The following is a 17600-nucleotide window of genomic DNA, read 5'->3' on the forward strand; positions in this document are numbered from 1 at the left end:
AGAGAGACAGAGAGACAGAGAGAGACAGAGACAGAGAGAGACAGAGACAGAGAGAGAGACAGAGACAGAGAGAGAGAGAGCTTGGTTTAAAAATGTATTAAATTGAACAGGGAAATAAGAACTAAGGAGATAAAGGGGTATGAGAGAGAGTAGAGTCATAAGGAAATAGTTATACAAGGAAAACAAGTCAGCTTCAGAGAATTTATCATAAAAGAGAAATTAAAAAGAGGAAAAGAAAGTGGAAAGACAAGTGTTTTCAGGCAAAGCTTAGAGAAGAAAAGAGAGACAGAAATAAGAATGGAACACCTCAATTATAAATTGTTAGAATTGATCAGATTCCTTCTATTTCTCCACCTCCTTTTTTTTAATAAAGAGTGTTCTAGGAGGTACCAGAAAGAGAAAATATAAGAAGTTATAATGTAGTGAAATACACAATTAATGATTATTACCATGAACTTGAATGTGATAAGCTTATCCACAAAATGAAGGGCATCAGAATGAATTGACAAGCAGAATCCACAATATGCTGTCTATAAAAAATGTATTTGAAAAATAAAAATCAATACAGAATTAACATGGGGTTAACATAGAACTGTTTATTATTCATGGAAAATGTTTTAAAGACAGGGAGGCTATCAAGGGGCAGGCTATGCATTGTTAGTTGAACTGTGAAGTAGCCTAGTCATTCTATAAAGCAATTTGGAAATATACCCCTCAAAGTTAATAAAGTATGAATATCCTTTGACCCATAAATACCTAGATTTATATTCCAAAAAGGCTAAAGAGGGAAATGACTTGTATATACACTAATACTTACAGTAACACTTTTTCTTATAGCAAAGAACTAAACACCCCTTTATCTGGTATGTGGATAAGCAGGTTACAGAATATGAATAAAAATTTTGCACCATAAGTAATGACAAAAAAAAAAGACTGACTTAGAAAAATTGTTAGGACTCATATGAATTGATGCAGGGTGAAATGAGGAGGAAGTTTAGGATTAAACTTATCCTGAGATTACAATATTATAAAAGACTTCAGAGCCATGATCAGTCATGACCAGTCTTGACTACAGAAGACTGATGATTTATCAGGCTTTTCTCTCTTGGTAGAGAGGTGCTGCGCTAGAGTTGTTGAAGACGTAGACATTTTCCGAAATGGCCACTGTGTGTATTTCTTTTGTGTGATTATGCTTATTTGATACAACAAAGGACATTTGTGAGTAGGGGAGAATTGGAGGGAAGTAAGGTAGGGATAGTGATTCTTAAGAAAAAGAAGAATAACAAAAAAGAAACATTGATGAATATTTTTTAAACTACACATAGGAAAGCAGAAGGAAGTTCCAAAGTGAACTCAAAGGCAGGACAATGCTGTAACTCCATTTGCAGTTTGGAATACACTTGGGGGGAGGGAGGGTGGGAACCCAAGCTGTTTATACGGAAGCTTCATGGCTTCACATGCAGTCCTTTCTTCCTATTGTTCTTTATATAGGAAAAAAGTTTGTTGCTATTTGTCAAGTTCATAACACTAAGAAATTAAAAGGCAGGAGGGAAGGAGATTTAGACAGAGTCTAGACCTCATTAACTAAAGCTACAGCTGGGACTTGAACAAATTGAACTCATGCAAAACTCTATGACCGAATCTTGACTGTGAAGACAGCTATGCCTGGGATTTGATCCGTTCCCCCCAGTTCAGCAGGCTTCTCAGTAAGATTTCTCTGGAAAGTTTAATATGCCTTATACGAGTGTTCAGTTGCAGCAGACTAACTGGAAATTTATACTGAGAGCAACTCTTGAGGATGCAAAAGACTTATAAATAACTTGCTGATTAGCTGCTTTCCAGACAGCCAAGAGGTTGAGTCAGTTCAGGAAGATGCTGTTCCAGAATAATGATCCTACAGGATTCTCTTCTTTAAAGACAACCTTCGAAGTGTTGGTGTGTCAACATGGCACCTTGTCACTGTTCTTTCCACATGTTCCTGCTCAATTCCCCCTGTAATCATTAGTATGTATTTGCAAGCCTGACCTGGATTAGGAGTGTAACCTGTGGTCATAGAAAAAAGTGAAATGCAATGGTCTGAGCTGAACTTATCAACTGTAATACCACACCCAGGAGGGTTTACCAGAAGCTCCGTACCAGAAAGCGCTTGTTTCCTGTTATGGAAAGGATGTCCTGTGACTTCTAACATAACAAAATTTATTGAAAGCCAAGCAGATTTTTATGTTTCTTGCTCCAAAATCAAATGATTTCTTCATTCTAGAACTTTGGTAATTCCTTCATGCCCACAGTATTACTGCGTTATTAGCTTTTGATACTTGTCTACAAAAAAAAAAACAAACAAGGCAACCACATTTAATCTGATTTCTTGATACTGGGAATGATTCCATTGAGGCTGACCAATATGAACTCTTGGCTAGATTTTAAATGGCTTTGTTTCTAATTATTGAAAGATTTCACTCACTTTTCCCCATGTCAAACATCAAGTTTAAATTGATGATTATTAATATGACAATAAGCAAACACATAGTTAAAGCTCTGGGAATAAGCACTATCTGTACTAAAGCATATACATGTGTATGGACCTTGAATTTATTTATTTGTTACAAGCACCATCATGTGCTTACTGGGACTTTTCTTGTACTTCTGGTAGTGAGCCAAATTATTACCAGCCTAAGAAGCATCCTACAAAAGAATGAACAGGCCCAGAGGAAATTTAAGCATGCTTTATTTGGTGGCATTAGGCATTGGTCAGCTTCCTTTCCCCAACCTGCGTTACATTGCTGTCTAATGCTAGAGAGGCAGTGCATGAAGAGAATTTGCCATAAGATACTAAAAGCTCTATTCTTCCTTCCCTTCTGCTTTCTTTTAGACCAGGTTGCTGTGCCGGTTCAGCATCATTAGAAAAATACGGAAGTTCCAATGAGTTCCCTGATGATACACTAAACTTCATTAAGACACACCCTCTTATGGATGAAGCAGTACCTTCAATTGTCAATAGACCATGGTTTTTGAGAACGATGGTCAGGTGAGTGTCATACAGATCGTGATTGGGCCTTCTCTCCCTCATTAATATGGCAAAAGAATAGATTCCTGAAACATGCTTTGAAATTCTTCAAACTCTTCTCTTGTATTAAGCGTAGATCTAGTTACAAAGGATGGTAAAATTGAGTAGAAACTACCAAAACTCCATTATAAATTTGTCAGATATGATGAGTTCCAGTATTTTCAGACTTGCTCAACAAAAGCTAGATCTTAGAGGAAATGCAAAGAGTTTTCCTTCAGGTCACCAGTAAATCAAATCTATACAAACCAAACAAGGGTAGGGGTGGGGGTAGAGACTGGACCTATGATTTCATTAGTATAGGGAACTCCTTGGTGAAGAGACTACCCCTAACAATGTAGATGGACACTTTCTCCTCAACTTCTCGTAGTCTTAGAGATTTGCATAGAGTATGTTCCCAACATATGGAACTATCAATCAGAATATGTTCTGCATACATATGCACGTGCACATACGCATATACATATGCATATATGTTTGCATACATGTGTTGGAGGAAAGAATTATACTCCTAATCCTCATCCAGGAATGAGGTGACAACAAGGGAAATAGTTATATAATTATAATTAAATAATACCCTGATATTTAATTTGGAATAATGTCCAAACAGTGTAAGAGGTTTCTAAAGTGCCACCTAAATGTGGTGCTCCAGACAAAAAAACAATCAAGTTTGCCTCTATCAAAGAGTGACCTAAAGCATTCACAGATAGGAATGAGGTTTCAAGGCTGCAAAAAAAAAAAAAACCAAGCTGGCTCTTCAACCCTACGCCTATAAGGGAGTAAGGATAGTGCACGGCCTACACACAGACCCATTTTGTCAGCTCTTTTGGCCTATCCTTGTGATACTCAGTAAAAAATCGGATGCATAGTAATGTTATTTCCTAACTGAAAATGCCTGGCTAGAGAAAGGATGCCCAACACTAGTTCTTGGCATGTGTGTGCATTTCTGTTCACCCACCTGAGCTAAGGCTTCAACATAACTATGTCCTCTTTCTGCACATAAGCCCCTCTTCATGAACAGAAGGCAAAACCCATGCTCCTCTTCCCCATTTCAGACCCACCTCCAGAGCCTGCGTATACACTTAACCTTCCATTTTGACTGTGTGTTGACCAAAGGCATCATCTTTTAATGGGAGAATGTGGCAAAACCAGGCTCACTGCTTTCATCTGTGAGAATAATATGAAATTTAAATGATGCATCGGTTCCTTCTCCTTGTTGCCATTTACTGGAGTAATGCTGCTAAGCGGTTACAGATGATTATTGGTGACTTCACCATGGGACTTTGCTTAAACCTTCTCATACAAGCTTATTCAGATATGGAGCCACGCTAATCCTCTGCATGTGAAAACAAGGGCCAACCCAGCTCACAAATATCATTTATATGCATATATATATCCCTTTAAGTAATTACTAGAAAGCAGTGAAATAAGCTTTTGAAGTGGGAAAAGGGAAACTTCGATGATAGAGTAACACTAAGATTGTTTTTTGAATGCAATGCTGTCATTACAGATACCGCCTGACCAAAATTGCTGTAGATACTGCTGCTGGACCACATCAGAACCACACTGTGGTTTTCCTGGGATCAGAGAAAGGAATCATCTTGAAGTTCTTGGCTAGGACAGGAAACAATGGTTTCCTAAATGATAGCCTTTTCCTGGAGGAGATGAACATTTACAACCCTGAAAAGTGTGTACAGCGTTCTGTTCTTTCCAAGTTGTTATTTGTGGAAGAACACGTGATGCTTCTGTATCATACAGTTAGGACAGTTTGGGGGGAGGAGGGAAATGGTGGCAGATGTAAGTTTTACATATCATGGGGTCATATTGATAGCATTTATTTTATACCTTTAATTGTTTCATGTCTTAAATTTCAGTGCTATTCATTGTTTTGAAGTTATTGTGGAATTCTTTCATACAGAAATAGCATTATTTCTCCTCTGGTGAAGAAAAATATGACACCAACCTCTTAGCTAATTCAGATTAGTAAATCATTTTGTTCTGGAAAATTCTTCCTCTCAATTTATTCAGGCTAGGAAAATCACCTTGTTGCGGGAGGGAGGGATTACCCTGGAGATTTCTTTTATAACACCACACCACCTTGTCAAATCAGGTGCAGTTACGATGGGATAGAAGACAAGAGGATCATGGGCATGCAGCTGGACAAAGCAAGTAGTTCTCTGTATGTTGCCTTCTCTACTTGTGTGATAAAGGTGCCTCTTGGCCGGTGCGAGCGCCATGGAAAGTGCAAAAAGTATGTATTTATGTTTCATGCCTTATTGAAAGCTATAGTATGGCTACAGTGGATTCCTAATGACTTATGATCCTCCTCTTCCTGCAGGACCTGCATTGCCTCTAGAGATCCATACTGTGGGTGGGTGAAAGAAGGAAGTTCATGCATACATCTGTCACCCCATACCAAGTAAGAATACCAAGAGGAAGAGAGCATTGAAATTACCGGCATTAATTAGCCTTTATGCAAACTAGACATTCATTCACTCACACCTGTGAATGCAAACATCATCAATCCAGTTTTGTTTTTTCCCCTTGGGATTACATAGGGCTCCACAATATCAGGTGATGCAAATTGGCAAGCAGGGAATTGTCTTGAAGTTGGTTAAAAATATAGAGGAAGGAAACACAGGGGGCCTCCAAACACTCCCTGGAGAGAGGGAATGTTAGGAACATGTCTAGACCATAATAAGACATCGGCTGAGTTACAAAGCAGTAGGGATACCCTGTTATGTCCCTGGAACGGTTTGTTCAGACAAAAGAAGAGTAGCTCTCTTCTCATTTCCCATTAAATTACTAAGGAGAGACTGTACCATATTTGTAAAACAGGGTATTTGTACAGGGAGAATGGTATTCACATCAATAAGCTTTTCCTTCTGCACTAGAGTATAATTAACCGTGTTACTCCACATGTAGTCAATCAATTCTTGGCAAGTCCATAGCAAGATGGCTAGGTTAGGAAACCCTTTCCTTCCTATAAGTTTTGTTTGTGTTATTACCTTTGCATTAGATGCTTTTTTTAACACTAGTTAGTAGCTTAAAAAAACTCCTAATGAAACAACTGTGGTGAATTCATGACAGTAACGGACACATTCATGAGGCATAGTATTTTCTCAGGTAGGCCTCATAGCATCGATGGACATTTCTTATATCTATTCCCCTCTACCTCCCTAAGATCAAAAGGAAAGGAATTGAGATATAACCATTTAGCTCTGATTCCACACTTTCCCTTCAGGCCATTTTCCTATTTCAGAATCTCTTTAATTCCCATCCTTAATCACCATTCCTCTAAACTAGTAGATAGTTGCTATATTGTACTTAGGAGGTAGATAGAGACAGATAGACAGCAGACAGACAGATTGCATATTTGGTTTAAAGGATCTGTACTGGGCTGTTGCCAGACCTTAAAGTCAACCTGATAGCTGGTTCTATCAGAACTGCTAACAAAAAGCAAAACCGAAGTGATATTTTAGAAGTTCATTTCCATTTACATGAATTCATGAATAAAAGGGGAAAGACTAGAAAGATATTGTCTAAGAAAAGCTAGGCAGCCTAACAGATTATTGTTCTCTCCATATGCTAGTACTATAAGGTAATAAGTCTGATTTTTTTTTAAAAACAAAGAAATAACAACTTATCCATTCAAAAGAGCGTTAACCTCTTCAAAATAGTCTCCTTAAGAAGTAAAACAATTATTCCAGTGATTGCTGAACACGTTTTTGGTGCCCGCGGCATATTCTTTTGAATGGTAGTAAATCTATATCCTTTAAAGGAGCATTTGATTTTTGGAAATAGCCAAATTCGGTAAAGAAGACGGTAACAAAACTAAATAATCCTATTTGGAGGTTTTTAAAAAAATTTTGTTTTGCTTTCCAACAATAACATAGAGTAGTTCTAGAACAACGGGACTGGTTTTGTTGTATGGCTTATACATTTTCTTTTTTTTTTTTTTTTGCTTTTTGGAGGGGAGGGGGGAGGTAGGGCAGTTGGGGTTAAGTGACTTGCCCAAGGTTACACGGCTAGTTTTTTGTGTTAAGTGTCTGAGGCTGGATTTGAACTCGGGTCCTCCTGACTCTAGGGCTGGTGCTCTATTCACTGCGCCACCTCGCCGCCCCTAAGCCTCATACATTTTCTTTGAAGGCAATTTCAAAAGGGAAGTTATAGTCTCAGATTTGAACAATAGCAGCAATATGTGAAGCCTTCCAAGGGGACTCTTTTGAAGGTCAAAGATCATGTTGACAAATAATAAAATTAATAAACTAATTTTTAAATTAATATGAAGTTACTATTAAAATTAGCCTCATTATTTACTATATCTCATAAACCCGAACTGGTTCCCAGTGACCTCAGAGAAATGGAGGATGCTGGGGTCCCTTCCATTTTCTTTGACCACCCTCTTGAGTCAAAACCAGAAGTGGATTACTGATGTATATTAAGATGTTTTTCCTTTATAGATTTCTGAGATTCCATACAAAGGTTTTATATACAAATGAAATAATTGCCCCCAAACAATAATATAAATTATCTTCAAATATTTGCAAAGAACTTATTCTCCCAGTTTTCACATTTTTATAGACTTTCTATGGAACTAAGTGACTAGTAAGTTTTTATACTTCCCCTTCCCAATTTATTAAATTTGCATTACTTCAGAAATGAAACGTAAGGATGTTTTCTGAGTTATTACTCATACTATTGTGTTTCTTTCCTTCTTCCTTCCTTTCTTTCTGCTTAAAAAAAAAAAAAGACTGGCATTTGAACAGGACATAGAACACGGCAATACAGATGGCCTGGGTGACTGCCAAAGTAAGTTTTTACCAGTGTTGATCTTGGGTCAGGGACTCTTTACAGATGCCCAAAATATCGTTCCCTGCAGGGTGCTGATGCTGATAGCACCAAAAAGCACATTAGCAACAGAAATCATTAAAATAACAAATAACCCAGGGATGTGTGTGTTACGGGGGAGGGCCTGTTACACACGCTAGTACAGGTTTCATAGCAATTGTGTTTGGGGACAAATTCAGCTCTAAAATGCACAATTGCACATGAATTTGTGTCAGCATTTCTGGTATCAAACTAAAAATTTTGTTCTTTTATAATGTGCTGTCTCTCCAGTCTCAGCCAAGCGTAGTCAAAAGACTGGCCATTGTTTGTTCCAGAAATTTTTAACTAAACTAGTTTAGTCATTTTTTAGTTAGAAAGCTCAGAAATAAAAAGTTGGAATATTCTCGGGCTATGACTTAGTTCTGCTCTACTTGGTAAAAAAAAATTATGATTAAAAATAATAATTTCACCAAGTGGGTCCATGGCCTTTGTTATCTGAGGTGAGGTTCTAGGGGATAAGGGAAAACAAAGTTTAGAAATATCCAGCTGAAAATGTCAAATATCACTTTTTGAAGGATGTTATCCCACAAACCTGTGCTGACCTCTGAAGGAACAAACATAGAGACTTTATTTCAAAGAACTTTTAAAGTAACTCTGTAGTCACAATTTCATAAATAACTCATGTCCTAAGGGAGAAAGTGACCTGCCCAGACCTGCAGCCATCTCTTAGACTCAATGGAAAATAACTTTTGACCACAATGACATAGAATAATAACTATGACAGTACCAAAAAATATTTTTGGTTTATTTTTTTATTTATATATACTAATTAAATGCAAAAAATGAGGAGTTAAAATACCCTCAATTAAGAAAGAAAATTTAAAAATTACCCTTAATTAAGAAATTCATTTTCACATTAACCTATACGTACTTGGTTATGTGACTTTGTTTTATATTTGTGATGTCATCATGAAATGTCTACACGCTACTTTTGAAATGTTCTCAGAGTCCTGGAAATCTGGAGTTAAGGCTACCATTTCATTCTTTCAGAAATCAGTTTGATAACCAGGTGTACTAGAATCATTTACAAGAAACCTTTCCCTAAAATTTCCTAGCTTATGTGGGTCCACATCAGAACTGGAACACTAAAGCCAGTATTAGTATCAAAGTCCCATCTCCTGCACCTACAGAGAAAGAATTTCAGGTATCAGGATATGAATGAAGGTAATCCATAAGTGTAGCATATATGCATCTATGAATGAGAAATATCTGTGTGGATATGTACCTACACTGAGTTCGTTATGCATACTAGGACCAAACAGGGACTTAATAAGCTTTGCCTCTTCTTCCTGTGGCCCTTCAGTCCCATTTTCCCCCATGTTGTTTCTGTAGGTAAACTTTAAATGCGTTTGACTTGAGGCACACTTTTTTCTGTTTTCTTAACCTTGCAATGTGGGAAGCAGCAGGGGGTGGGGGTCAGCTCTAAGGCAGCTGAATGGAATTCAGAGTACTGAGGTAGCTGTTGGAAGCAGGGTGGTACATTCAGGAAAAACCCAAAGTCAGTCCTGAACGCTCCAAATCAGGGATCCCCTCCCTCTCCATTCACCCTCTCAGTCTTCACATCTCTGCCTTGGCAGAGGCATTGACTTCAAAGGAAGCAATCACAGGAGCACTGGAGCCCAGACAAGAATGGAACATCATATAAATAGTTCTGCATTACAGACTGAGAAATGAAAGAGCATTTACTTTGTGTTGATGGTGTGCGTGGGTGTGTGTGTATGTGTGTGTGTGGGTGTGTGTGTTAATTCAGATGAGGCAGTGTGGCTGCCAGATAAGAGAATGGGGTTTGGAGAGTGGGGTTCAGATCCCACCTTGGTCATTTACAAATTCTGTGGACAAGAGCGATCTTTCAGATCCCAAGTTTATTCATATGTGAGATGAGGATGATCACATTCTCTCTGCCTTCCCCATAGGTTTATTGTAAGGAACATACTTTGCAACCTCATAGGGTTGTGTCAATCAGCAAGCATTTATTAAGTGCTGACCTCTGACCTCCAAGTGCTTATGTTCTATTGGGGGAAACAACATATAGATTCAAAAACTGTGTAAAGCAAATGCAAGGTTAATTCTAGTTTTCAGCACCACAGCAAGGTGGGGTAGCCAGGGGTAACCAAGGTCCCATGGAAGAGACGGCATTGGAACTGAGCTTTGAAGGAAACTAGGGATTCTAGGAATGGGACCGAGGAAAAAGCAGAATGAATGCATATACAATAGTTAGGCATCTGATATGTCTGGACTGTATGTAGGCATTTGTCTATCAAAAGGAGGAGAAAGATAAGTTGTATAAATGTTATTGATATTAATAATAATTCATCGATATGTTCTTATTGTGTTCTGGGAACAAAACATGAAAACACCATCACTGTGGATTATAGCTACCATTTATGTAGCCTTTTAAAGTTTTCAAAGGGACAGCTAGGTGATGCAGTGGATAGACTACTAGTCCTGGAGTCAGAAGGATCTGAGTTCAAATCTAGCCTCGGATACTTGACACCAGCTGTGTGACCCTGGGCAAGTCATTTAATCCCAATTGCCTTGCAAATAAATAAAGTTTTCAAAGCACTACATCTATTACATCATTTGATCCCCACAAAAACCCTACAGGGTAGGGGCTATTATCCTCATTTTACAGATTAAGAAATTGAGGCTGAGACTGGTTAAGTGTCTAGATTCACACAGTTAAATATTGATCAAGGCAGGATCTGAGCTCTTCTTCCTAATTCCAAGACCAGCACTCTATTCATTGTACCACCTAGCTGCCCCTAGAAGTCACCTCATTTATAACCTGTAAGCCATGCTAAAGAATACAATTATAATGGTAGTAATAATAATCCTCTAATCAAGTTCTCTTCTAATGCCTCATTGTGGCATTGGGGTAATTCTAGGTGGTCAGTGGTAAGATTATTTTATCGCAGGCTCTTTCTTATACATCCTAAAGAGCTGGGATGACTTTGAGTTTTGACCTACTTATCATCAGGTCATATCATTCCCTCTGTTTTTTTTCTTTTTTTTTTGGAGGGGGGAAAGTAGGACAATCGGGGTTAAATGACTTGCCCAAGGTCACATGGCTAGTACATGTTAAGTGTCTGAGGCTGGATTTGAACTCAGGTCCTTCTGACTCCAGAACTGGTGCTCTATTCACTGCCCCACCTAGCCACCCCGATTCTCTCTGTTTTCTAAGGACCAGTTTAGCTAGATTCAAAGAAGGGATTTGGTATCTTTCCACACTAAGATTCTAGAAGTGACTATGTCATGCCTTAAGTAACTTTCTTCTTCTTTGTCTTTCAGATTCCTTTGTGGCACTGAATGGTAAGAAAATATTACTCATATGATTTAATAGCTAAGAAACTCTATTTGGGGGAATTTTCCATTAAATCAGAGTGTTTTTAAGCTTTGTATTTCCTTTTTAATTGTTTATTTTATCCTGGTTTATTTCTTTCATAGACATTTCAACTCCTCCACCAGCTCATGAAATGTCTTACCACACAGTGCATGGTCAGTTTATGAATATTTCTAAAACCTCTCCCCCGAGTCATTCATCACTGTAGTAGCTGATAGCTTCCATTCTTTAACATCAGAGACTGCATAATTTATTATCTGGGGGCCCAATTCACTAAACTTATCAATATATCTTCATAGTGGTTCAAAATTTAGTGGTGAGGCAATTGATGCCAGAAATTAAGTCCTAAATATTTTAATTCACGTAACAAAAATATCCAAAACCTAGGATGACCTAATTCCAATTAACGTGTTCTTGAGGGAGAAATTGTTTGAGAAATTATTTAAGAAATAAGTATGTTTATGAGGAAGGAATAGCATTTGTTAACAAGCAGATCCCTGCTACATTGATCAGACATTGTACCAGACTAAGAAATTCTGACTCTTGGGATCTCCATTCTCCAGAGAAAAGTCAATATGATGCTTATGTGATTAGCCTAATATTGGTCAAGACTTTCCAGCATCCTCAATCAGAATTCAGGCACAAAAATGAGCCTGATTATCTCCAAATATAGGATTTATTTGTAAATCCTTTATAGGAATTTTTTTAACATGAGGAAATAATGGGGAGACAATGGGGTTGTTATGTGGATACCTTGAAAATCTCATTACCCAAGGCCCTGCTGTGTTCTGTAAAATGCATGCATGATGATAAGAGAAGCTTGTAGGACAAAAGCATTGCTTATGGAAATTGAATATATTGAGCTCTTTATCTGAAAAAAGGAAATACCACTCACCATTTCTAAAGGCATTCCCCTCCCAAATATTTTATTATAAAGTACAACTATGCACGGGGCATGGCTCATCAATATGATGGCAGAAAACATATGCATGACATTCAATTCGGACTTTACATTATACTGGAAACTGAATGATCCAATAGTTCATTCAGAGCTTTTGCTTCTTTGTTTTTAAGCTCTGATTTAAATATTACACCACCTCTAACCATACTTATACTTAATTGCATAGTTAAAGGTGTGATATTACCTACTGATAATGCAAACGGGGAGAGGAATCACTAAATATTATGCTCTTCCTTACCTGAGGACCAACACAGTTATAATTTGCCGGATGAATTTAAGATACAAAGAGGGCTTGGTTTTAGTTGGGCTCCTGTGTCCAAATACAATTGCCAAATACCATCCTTTATGAAAGCCCTCAAGACTGATCTCTCATTTGTAGTAAAATGGGTACATGTAGCCCACAGTGCTGTTTCCTCAGGTTTGGCTCATTGCCCACCAAAAGATGGTGAGGAGTAATGTGTTCTAGAAAGAAAGGCAGTTTATAATAAACCATCCAGTAGAAATGGGCATGTGTATTCAAAAGAGACTTCTAACTCCTATCATTTGTGGAGATAGGGATAATGAGTTTCTATAATGGAATAATTTTTATCAGCTGGAATGGAGAAATATGGGCCAAGCTTCAAGTCCCAAACTCCCTCGAATCTAGCAGTCAGGCATGCTGAGACAAATTGTAACATGGCGTCACCAGGTAATTTCTCCTGCAGGGAGAAATTGGAGTGTGGGATCTTGCCCCCTCTGTGACCCATGACCGCTGATCTCATCCTTTCTCCCTGCAAACTCTTCTCCATTATCATGTGATTAAATTATAGATCAGCCATCAGAAAGAGGACATTTACTAACCATGAACAGGTGCTCACACGGACGAAACAGAGGCCTTTCCAACATATTGCTTATTTCATAAATGAGTGCAAGAGACTTGCCTGTTTTGAAGCTAATGCATCCAGATTGGTTCCAACCAGCATAATATTGTGAGAATGCACAGGACTCAAAACAAGGACTAATGTTTGCTATCTTCAGAGTTCCTATCTGTCAATGATATCAGAGTTCCTATCTATCCTATGAATCAAAAAAGGAGAGAGGGACAAATTGCGTGATGATTTAAGCTGTGAACTTTTCCCATCTGCAGTGAAAGTACAGTGTTGAGCCCAGATCTCTAGATAGTTAGGCCCCCGTGGAATTATAATACCGAGATATGGAGAGAATGTTTCTAAATTCAACTAAAACTATTCAAAACCCCCCTATAGTGCAAAAAACATTGTTCAACTTTAACTACATAAGCAAGAGTACTATTTTAGTGAATTGGGCCTTGATTATTTCCCCTCTTTTCTTACCCTGTGTTGATTTAGACTCCCTGTGTCTAATTAGATTGAAGTAGTGGTTAATAGGATAGAGTGTGAAGTCTCTTAACCTCTAGAATCTTAATGATTTGTGGATATAGAGAAACAATAAAGTGCATATTGAGCAGTCCATTTTGCCTTTACAAAAAGTATCTTTTTGACATTTTGAGAATAATTGAGTATAGTTTCCACTTACAGAAATATGACCTTTCTCATTTGACTACAGAGCTCACTGATAGTAAACAAAATTATAGTTTACAAATCCATCAATACTCAGTACTGTATTTACAAATGAGTGCCTGTTTTTGTGGCAAGATTGTGGTTCCAGAAGCCTCGTAGGGCATGCATAACAAATGACACAACCTCTTACCTCAGATTATAAAAAGAGATAAGAGGTTTTCCTTAAATCTTTTGTTTTAATTTGGAGAAGAAATGACTGATTTTTTTTTTTTCAAGATATGTGCTTAATGGTGTTCTTTCCACTTGGCATTTTTGAAAATTTCATGAAAAGTCAAGGCATTAATTTTTCAGATTGTTTTAATTCACTGCAGAAACTGGTTGCTTATATCTTAGAAAGACAAATTTTAAAAATGACTGCCTTGAATTCTATTTTTTTGCCTTTTGGAGGGCATTTGGGGTTAAGTAACTTGCCCAAGGTTACATAGCTAGTTTTTTGTGTGTGTGTGGGTGTTAAGTGTCTGAGGCCAGAACCGAACTTGGGTCCTCCTGACTACAGGGCTGACACTTTACTTACTGCGCCACCTAGCCACCCTTGCCTTGAATTCTTCTGCTGAGTAAATCAGAAGTATGGTTTCTCTAAATTTGCATAGAGGAAATCTTGTTTCTGTGTGTACTAGACTAACACTTTAGTGACAGAGCATCAGCTGATCTCTCACGTTCGTGTAGAACTCTCTCCTACCTTACTCTACCATCTGGTCCGCATTAATTTCTTCTTGTAGCCGTAGCTTTCCATTACCAATGAGCTCTCCATGTATTTGCAGCATATGGTCCAGGAAATCTTTCTACAGAAAATGTGTCCCTCAGGCATATATTTCCCCAAGATGACCATATTTAGAAACATTCTCCCTAAACTGTACTTACGGTATTACCATAAAATCACCCCTTGAACACTGTTAAATGGAAGGTATACAAAAAAAGCCTATCAGTGTGGGTTAGAGCCATCCCAGCTACTTGGTGGTATGTTTTGCAATTCCCAGCTCCTCACAAAACTATTGTTAATTGTTTTCTCATGTTGGAGGCTGAGTTCTATATTAAGCTAGACCACATATTTCAGCATAGCAATCACAAATCCAAGAGTTCTGTAATGGAGACTGTTTTCAGGACGAATGAGTGGAAATGAGAGAAAACTCAATTTCCATTTCCTAGGTTCTTTTCCCACCCTTTTACTTATTAGAACTTGAAAATAATCACAGGGGTGACAAAATGGAGAAACGCAGCAGTTGAAAGTTTTTCAGTCCGCAAGTACAGTTCTTAATGTTTTTAATGAACACGTTTTAGTAGTTAAATCTGAATCAGACTTTTGCAAGAAAGCGGATGTTTGAAATTGTGTGGGGGGCCCAATAACAAGCTTGAATCAGAAGCCACTTTGCTGAAATGTTACCCATGTCTTCAGCAGTGTGCTGTAGCTGCTGTGGAATTTAGTTTGGGGTGGGGGTAGTAGATAAACTCCTCGTCTTCTTTTTCTCTTGAAGCAAAATTTAATGAAGAAGAAACAACTCAACCCCTGTAAAAGAAAAAAGAATTGCTTATGATTTATATTCAGTTCTGTTGGTAGAACCCAATTTTCTATTAGAGTGGATGAAGAATAACACAGGCTCTTTGTCTCCATCTGAAATATGGAATGCTTTATTCACCACGTTTAGGTTTATGCTGGAGCCAGGGTAGAGTTAATTGTGACTCTCTCCCACTTCCTTACAGAATGCATCAGTTAAGCATTCACAATAATTGTGCTTACATATCTTTACACTGTCCAAAGGGCTGCTGCATGTTAATTTACTAACACCAAGGACACCGGCTTGAACGCCACATAATGACAGCATTTTGTTTCTACCAAAAGGCTGGGCATATCAGAGTTTCTTTAAATCGAAATCACAGCTTAATAAAAGCAACTGCTTTTTCACTGATGCAAATGAGCATTCTAACCTTGCCAGGTGATTATTGAAGGACTTACAGACTTACACACAGGAGGTTGCTAACAATCATTTACTGCTTGGGCCATAATTCTCATTCATGTCAAGCTTCTTCTTGAAATCATCTTCCACTTGCTACCTCTCACAAAAATATTTTCTTTTCTAACCTGAGCCCTGTGGGTGAGTCTGAGGCCTCAATGACATAAAAATCAACCATACCCACAGTATCAGTCATTAATCAAATTTCATTTGCTATTAGCATATGAAAGACTATACTTTCCTTTCCATACAACAGTGTCCATGAGATAACTACACACTAAATATATTGCCTTAACAGCTTATTATTGTAACAGGACCTAGGTCTTTGCTTCCTCATCTGTAAAAGGAAAGGGTATACTTTGCATGTTGAAACTCACCTGAGCCCTACAAAGACCTTGTGAAGTAGGTGCAATTATTATACCCATTGTCTGATGAGGACACTGAAGCTGAAAGGGGCAAGATGACTTGCCTAGGATCTCATGGCAAATTAGTATCTAGGGTAGGACTGGAATACAGGCCTTCACAACTCCAAGTTCCCAGCTGTAGCCACTGTGCCCTCTTCTAAATGAAGATATAAGGACTCAGGACCCCCAAGCTATTGACTGTTGGGACATAGAAGGGCTTTTGCTACTGAGAAAGAAAGTAAAATAATGGAAGAGTTCCCTCTTAGCAAAGATACTCTGGGGGAATATGCTTATATGTTTCCCTCTAGAATAAAGACAGGACCCACCAGGCCTCTCAGGGGGCTTCAGTGAACTTCTTGGCAGCTTATGTGTGTCAGTTCTGGACTGTCAGAAAAAATGGATGAATGGCTTACAGGTGATGTTTTTCCTAACTGTGTCTGTGATGAAAACAGGGCACTCCAGCTCCCTCTTCCCCAGCACGACAACTTCAGACACGACGGGTCGAGAGGGTTATGAGTCTGGGGGACACATGCAGGATTGGAAGGATCTGCTTGGCTCCTCTGACAGCACAGATCCCTTTGGGGCAGTCTCATCCCATAATCACCAAGACAAGAAGGGTAAGGCCTTGGAAATAACTCTTCCTGTGGGGAAAAGGGTGGGGGGGAAGACTTTGTGACTGCTTCCAGCTAAATCTTGCTAATACTGCATAAATCTCCACTGCATGGTTATTAAAAGCTTATGAAAAAGTCAGAAACAAAATACTCCATTTTAGGCCTTAACCAAAATATCCACTGAATAAGGAAGCCACACAAAACAAATAATACAAGTATATTCTCATTATTATTGGAAGAGGAAGGAATTAACACCTTTGAAATTAAAGTTTTCTCAGTTAAATAGGGGGAAGCTTAGCCTTAAGCAAAAGCTGACTGAGGTTAATCCTCTTTCCTTTCATCTCAGTTTCCTTTAGTGATGTTTTCACCTCCTTTTACCTTTGTGACTTAAGGCAAAGCAGTGAAGGCAAGTTGAATTAACCTAAAACACAGGTAAACTCATGCAACCATTGACAGATGGCGGTAAGGAGCCTTCCTGGGTATGAAGACTATGAAAACGAGAAGTCTCAGAGGTCCAGTCTTAGCAGTAAAAAATGAATATGCATAAAACCAAAATGAGAAACAAGAGATTTAAAAAAAACCTTTTGTTTAGCAAATGATTTTCTAGCCTTTTGCTCTGCAGATGTGCTAATCACTAAAGAAAAAAATTCCAACTTTTGTACAGTATCACTGTTTGACACAAAGCCCAGAGAAACTGTCCAAATACTCTGGTTCCAAATACATAGTTTAATGGTGTTTGCATAGAGCTATAACCCCATATGCACTGTAATTGTCTTTAAAAATGAAGATTTAAATACAATTTAATCA

The 17600-nt window shown here is 38.1% G+C and overlaps 1 protein-coding gene across 2 annotated transcripts in view; it reads left to right on the plus strand.

Moving 5' to 3' along the window:
* SEMA6A (semaphorin 6A) overlaps window positions 1-17600 on the plus strand; it is a 181452-nt gene that overhangs the window by 127590 nt on the left and 36262 nt on the right. Inside the window, exons 12-19 of one of the 2 annotated variants that reach the window (XM_069087846.1) lie at window positions 2870-3025; window positions 4572-4748; window positions 5172-5312; window positions 5400-5480; window positions 7815-7873; window positions 11240-11260; window positions 11396-11446; window positions 16635-16799. In XM_069087846.1, coding sequence (XP_068943947.1) covers window positions 2870-3025; window positions 4572-4748; window positions 5172-5312; window positions 5400-5480; window positions 7815-7873; window positions 11240-11260; window positions 11396-11446; window positions 16635-16799 — 851 coding nt within the window. The remainder of the gene's footprint in view (window positions 1-2869; window positions 3026-4571; window positions 4749-5171; window positions 5313-5399; window positions 5481-7814; window positions 7874-11239; window positions 11261-11395; window positions 11447-16634; window positions 16800-17600) is intronic. The other variant, XM_069087847.1, reaches the window with a different exon arrangement.

Source organism: Petaurus breviceps, unplaced genomic scaffold (assembly GCF_028583685.1).
Source record: "Petaurus breviceps papuanus isolate PSGF00001 unplaced genomic scaffold, PetGlider_PUasm1.0 183, whole genome shotgun sequence".
NCBI lineage: Eukaryota > Metazoa > Chordata > Mammalia > Diprotodontia > Petauridae > Petaurus > Petaurus breviceps.